Below are 6,437 nucleotides of genomic sequence, written 5' to 3'. Positions count from 1 at the left end.
CAACCCCCCCCCCTTTCCACCTGCCCTTCTATAAATCCTTTGGTTTCACCTGGCATTTAGGTAACAGTAGGAGACCAATATCCTATGTCAGAGCTCATTCTACAGTTATCAGTTTAGCATACCCTTAAATCCCCACAATTGCTGTGCCAAGACCAATCCTTTCTCTGAGAGGTTAAACATATGCATTACATATTGAAACAATGTAAGTAGCATGTAATTAGTGCTGTTTATGCATTCTCACTTTAAATTATACTTTAAAACCTACGATGTTTTTCAAGGCACTTCATGTTAGAGAGACTTAAATGAGCATTCATCTTGTCATTTTCAACTTTATTCATAAATAACACTCTAAATATATTTGAATGGTTTATTACATTAGATCCCGTGAACCAACGTACACATTCTTCCCTTAGAGGATATAGTTCTTAATAAAACATCGTTTAAAATTATAAAGCCTGTGAACATGGCAATTAAATTTACAAACAGTGTCATCAACAACTTTAACAAAAGATGTTTGAAGCAAGGGGGGTGTTGGGGGACCTTTTTTCTGTCCTTTTTTTTTTCTTTTTTTTCTTTTTTTTAAACTCTTGTTCCATAAGGATTATAGCTCCCCTGCTGTTTGGAAAAGATAATTTCACTTGTAACACTAATAACTTGAGCAGGGAGAAGGCTGGCTGGGTGAATGGAATGCACTTCACTGCACATCTTGGCTTCGCTAGAAATCGGAAACAGATGGTCCTTGCGGCTGGCTTCCCACTCGGGCCCGCTCAGTGCCAGCCTGTGGTCGTTGGCTGGTTGCTGCTGGCACTGTGTGACTTGAACATAGTAGGACAGTGGCAAAAGAAATCAAATCTTTTTCATTGAGCAGCAAACTGTAATGAAATTTGACAGATCTGACATTCTATACCCAACATCTAGTTAGAATATATTAACCTTTTAGTTTTCTTGAGCTCCTCTCCTACTAGTTATGAATCTCCTTATTAGAGTTTTGCAGTGGCTCTGGAGATGGCAGGAAAGCAATATCTTCTGGATGCCCTCTAATAGTAGAACTAAAATAAATATTTCAAATGGCAAAGGAAACGTGGGGCTTCTAACTCCTTCCAAATTCTTATACAAAAAAACCCTAGTAATAGGAATAATGGTTAGACACTTTTGTTAATATTTCATTCTAGGAAGAAAAAAAAAAGTATGGTGATATTCCACCTCCGTGTACTCAGTAAGAATATTTTCTGGGCACGTCTTGTGTCCCCACCTCAGTGGGGTAATGCCACCTTTGATCCAGCTGCATCAAAACTGAGTTTGTGGTTTTGATGGATAATTTAATTCTATGAATTTGCATTTACTTGGATGTTTTAGATTGGTCCAGGGCAGGAGTCCTTCTTTCCCTCTAAAGGCTTCTCCCAGGTATGAGCATTATGCCTGATATTAGCTTTTTTCCAGAATAGACCGTGTTTAGTCCTTCTCAGGAGGGTGTTTTGGCTGTCACGCAGGCCTTGAGCCAGCAAAGCGCATGCTGCTAGGGGACAGGTACCTCTCTCGGGTGAAAAGCATGTTGAAATGTTGTGCTGAGTTATGGCCACAGATTAGGAAATAGTTGGTTATATTTAGACTTAAAAATAAATCTGGTTTATGTTCCTTTACATTTGGAGTTGATAGGGAAGAATTTTTACTTATTTTTTAAAAATGTTTGTATGTGTCATTCCTTCCCCTTCACTCTTTTCATCTGTTCCTCCTGTTTCTTTCAGACATGAAGTCACAGCACTGTCTGTGATGTCAGTGTGTTTCCATATTGACAGACCGTTCTGTCAGAAACAAGATCTTGATGCTTGTTTCAGATGAGGCAAAAGGGGAATACAGATGGCAAGAAGAAAATCAGAGGAGCGAGAGGGATGCAGGGAGAAATACACACAACAGAGCTACAGGGGGAAATGCAGACTCCAAAGACAACTTTCCTGCATGGGGTAAAGGACCTCTTTCTCTGGGTTCAGCAAGATCATCTGCAATGTGTGTGTCACCTTGAGTATCCAGTATAAGCTTTACCATTGCACTCGTTTTGGCTTGGGCTTCCTTGAAGGTGCAGGAGCAGGGGTCACATGCTGCTTCTCTCCTTGTTTACGCCTTCAGCAACAGCAGATCTTCTTGATTGAAGCCAGGATTATAGGATTTCCAAAAGCTAGAACACACACTCGTTGTCAGCAACTTTGCATAAGTTCAGAGGCTGTCCAAAAATCAACTGCCTGCTGTCACATGGCACTTGAACTAATTGTCACTGTTCAAGATAAGGAAATCCTCTTCATAACTCATTTAAGTTCAGGCTTCCTAAGGAAAGCGCCTCCCAAATTAGGAACAGATCTAAAATCACACTGTTGCAATCAGCTGAGAAGGTTCTGAGCAATTGCAACTGAAGAAATAGAGGGAGGCGAAGGGAATTAAAGAAAGGGTTAATGAGCAGTGGATACCATGCAATTAATAGATAATCTAGTAAAGAGTACTAAGATCCTAAAGATGCGTCTAGCACTGGGAGCTGCACGCAGTTCTGCCACGTTTCTTTTACCGACATGAGTAGTAGAAGCCAACATTTGGAGAAACCACCCGCTATGCCAACATTTCTAATGCTCTCATGCATTCAGTTTCCAGTAGACTGTAAAATGCCAGCTTGATATAGTCATCTGAATTAATATACTGTATTAGCCTTTTTTAGCATTCATTCCTGGTTTCGTTCACTTGATAGCAACAATGACCTCATCCGAATGTGCTGCCGAGGGGAGATAAAGAGGGGCACGCTTGTACTGTTTGTGCTGCGGCAGGTAACTCTGCTCAACAATTAAGCAAATTATTAGTGGGTAGTTGGCCACTTCTCCAGTAGGAAGTCAGAAAGCAACTGGCAAGTACTTCAATCCATTGCTCGAGGCCTAAAGCTGTCGGAAAACAAATCTCTTCTCCCGTTGCCCACAAGCACATACACCTAACTTACTTCAAACTTGAAATATCACTGGTATATTGCAAGCATTTTTATTTTGCAGCTGTGTCTGCACAAATGTCTGTGCCACACGAAGGCTTTTTCTTTCTTCGTAACAGATCTGATTTAGAAGCAAACATCTTTGTGGCTTATTAGTCTTTGGAAGGCATCGTTTTGTCCCAGTACTATTCACAGGGAGTGTTGTGCAGAATGCTGATTGACAAGAGTTAAATTCAAAACATGTAGCCATTTTCTGGTGTGTGGTTTTTTTCCTGATTGAAGGAAAACTACTTAGATGTTTGTTTCCAAAACGGCATCTGTCAGCAATCAAAGGGGAAAAATTGCATAAAACAAATGCAATTGTTTGGAGTAGCATTTCCTGGATCATGTTAAATGCTTGATTTGCTCCCCATTATGCTCACCAAATAATTTTATTTTCCACAATAATTGCAATATTTAACATGTTGTATTTAATCTTGTTTTAATGCTATTAACAACAGCCGCTTATGAAAGGAATAATTGCTCTACGGGTAAGAACCCACCATCCCCAGCATCAGAAGGAACAATGGCAAAGTTAACTGCACCTAATTGTTCTGAATTTAAAACGCTGTTAACCAACAGCACTCCTCATTTCTTTGCACATAACTACTATACTGTCAGGAAGGAAATGGTTTCATGCTTCTGTCATTCATAAACTGAAAAGTGTATGCTCTTTTAAAAAAATATTTATTCAGTGAGTTTATAATTAATATTGGGAAGCAAAGTCATATATTGGTATAGGAAGACCTAACTACTCTCGAAGCAGTGATTAATATAGCAATCAAGAGAAAGTTTGTCAGTAGATCTGTAACTACATCAGGTGATGGAAAACCATATAGATGGAATAGAGTTTTATCAAAACTTGACTGCAATGACGTGCAGTACAACTGAGTATGAAATACTAAATAAATAATAAGCAGGGTTGGTAAGTTGTTCAGTTTGAGAGATAGGAGCAGAGAGAGCAGCATAAAATTGACTCTGACACCGCTTCAAAGGCTGATTGTTACTTACGCATTTTACTTCATATTTTGTGTGATTATTTGGAGGGAGGTTTTTTTCCAATAAGCAGCAAGCCACGGAAAGGACAGGTAGTGTTAACGAACCTGCAGTAACAGAAGACGATAAATGCTTTGGCCAGCCAGTGCAAGGACAGTTCCTGGCACAGTGTCCATTTTTTTTTTTCCTGGACTCGGACTAAAACTTAACACTTCCCATGCTAGTCAGACTCTTTCCTGTAAATGGCAGTGGGACTATACCTGCTATCTGGAGCAAAAAAGCAAACTGGGATGCTAAGTGGTCGCATAGATCATGCACTAATGTATTTTTTGTGCAGTCCAGATTGTTAAGGCTGGGGCAAACCCAAAGACTAACCCCTGCATGTTACATTAGCAGTTTGTGTTTACCCTAAATAATTTGCTTATCATCTTGCATATCACAGAAATCTGAAGGTATTGTTGAAGCTCAATGAAAGGTAGTTCTGTCCTGTATTGAATGACAGTTTTGTAATCTATGTAGCCCGGAATTGTCATTTTGCTGTAGCCAAATAGTTAAACAATAGTTAGTATACAAAACAATCAAATGAAGAATTGTGCACCCACAAGCTCCCCTTTTTGATACAAACAGAAACGGATATTGTTTAAAATAGAGTGGATATTTTTAATACATTTCCTCTTGTGTCCAAATTGCAAAAAGATTTGCAGAGTGTAGCTGTTTCTGAGTGAGCAAGTTATATCAGCCATAGCTCAACAGACCTAAGAAATATTCCTGGCAAGAGTCCGTTTGCCAGTTCAGAAGTTCATTTTTTCGAGCACTTGAGGAAAGGCACTACTGTATAGATTGAAGTGCCCTGTTATTAAGTGGTGGTGGTCATAGCCGAGCAACCGTCGCTCCGTGTGATACAACGGGGCGATTTAAATGGAAAGCATTCACTGCCTATTTAATAGTCAGCTGTCATAAAAGTAATACTTTTGTTGGTTTTACAGTGCACCAGAAGTAGTGAGAAACTGAGATGGGAAAATATATGATTATCTTTTACTGTGTTTTCCAGGAAAAGACGTTAATATTGGACAATAGCAGGATTTCATAACTTTTCAAAACTGTTTGGTTTGGAGTTGTCTTTTTCCAAGTTATCTGACAGTTCCTCACGTAAATTTTGAATGTTGCAGAGAAGTTTTGCAGGAGAGAGAAACAAACCTCTGAGGCTTTGGTGGTTATCACCTGATGGTATTAGGATATGTAACATTAAAAACCAGTTTTAAAAAATATGGTAGAAAAACTGTATTTAAAAAAAAAAAGGGGGAATTATTCAGTTCTTAGGGAGCACTTTAGCCATCTGAACATTCATATGAAAAGTCATTCATTTAAACAATAAGATCTGGTATCTAAAATCAAGAAGGAACAAAGAGCCAAAACTTTAACGTCTCAAAAAAATGAAAGAGCATTTGATTCCTTCAGAAAGCTTCCGTCACTGAATTGAGAAATAAACTTGAGCAGTTTATACTTTTGTTTTGCCTTTCACTGCTTGAATGATTATATGCACAATCATGAAAGAAAGAAAAAAGATGCAATCTTTTTCTTTTTTTGCTCACCCTTCTCCCCCCCAGTCACGTACATGAGAAAAGTAGCTGCGATAAACAGATACTGAATCAGACTGAAAGTCTAAAAAAAAAAAAAAAAAAAAAACCACCCAAAACATTGCATGATAGTCTCTAAGCAGTTCCATCTGTCAAGCAGAAATTTTAGGCTAATAGCCTGTGGCGATCTCCCTCCGCAGTCCACTACCTGCCTTTGTCCTATTAAATCTCTTTATTCTTCTTAAAAAAGAAAAAAGAGGAAAGGAAAGAAAAACCTTGCAGACCAAAATCATCTGAGTGATGAAGCCCTAATTTTGACCGCCTCTCTTTGATGTTGAGCAGTGGGTTCTTATTTAAAAAAAAAAAAAAAAAAAAAAAGAGTGAGAGAGAGGGAGAGGGGGAGAGAGAGGGAGAGAGAGAGAGGAGAAGACAGTGCTAGGAGCAGATGACTTTTCATCTCCACTTCACCTTGCCACTGGGTCTGTGAGAGATTGGTTCATTGTCAAGGAGATTTTTTTTTTTTACCCATGATTCCATATGGTATGGACCGGGCTACATGTTGCCCAACATGCCAGTGCAAATGTTTTCTCAATTAGGTGTCTTATCTCCCGTGAGTTAGCATCAGATGAAGCTTGCTGACAGCATAATGGCAGGGAAAACCTCCGACGGCTCCATCAAATGGCAGCTCTGCTACGACATCTCGGCCAGAACTTGGTGGATGGTGAGTTGGCAGCAGGGCTGCTTTTTTTTTTCTCCCTTTTCTACTTTCCCTCCCTCTTTGACAAAATGTCCCAGACCTCACATTTATCAAATTAACATTTGATTTTTTTCACACTCTTCAGTAGAGCAGCCTCACACTTGTCCCA

At 39.2% G+C, this 6,437-nt stretch overlaps 1 protein-coding gene across 2 annotated transcripts in view; it reads left to right on the top strand.

Moving 5' to 3' along the window:
- Window positions 1-5,973: 5,973 nt before the first annotated feature.
- Window positions 5,974-6,437, top strand: part of NFIA (nuclear factor I/A) — a 355,589-nt gene continuing 355,125 nt past the window's right edge. For both annotated transcript variants that reach the window (XM_010582306.1, XM_010582305.1), the window contains exon 1: window positions 5,974-6,292. In XM_010582306.1, the coding sequence (XP_010580608.1) occupies window positions 6,197-6,292 (96 nt within the window). In that variant the 5' untranslated portion in view covers window positions 5,974-6,196. The remainder of the gene's footprint in view (window positions 6,293-6,437) is intronic.

Source organism: Haliaeetus leucocephalus, unplaced genomic scaffold, assembly GCF_000737465.1.
Source record: "Haliaeetus leucocephalus isolate CR32 unplaced genomic scaffold, Haliaeetus_leucocephalus-4.0 Scaffold848, whole genome shotgun sequence".
Classification (NCBI taxonomy): domain Eukaryota; kingdom Metazoa; phylum Chordata; class Aves; order Accipitriformes; family Accipitridae; genus Haliaeetus; species Haliaeetus leucocephalus.
Note: the sequence above shows the minus strand (reverse complement) of the source record. Positions and strands in the feature narration are given on the sequence as shown.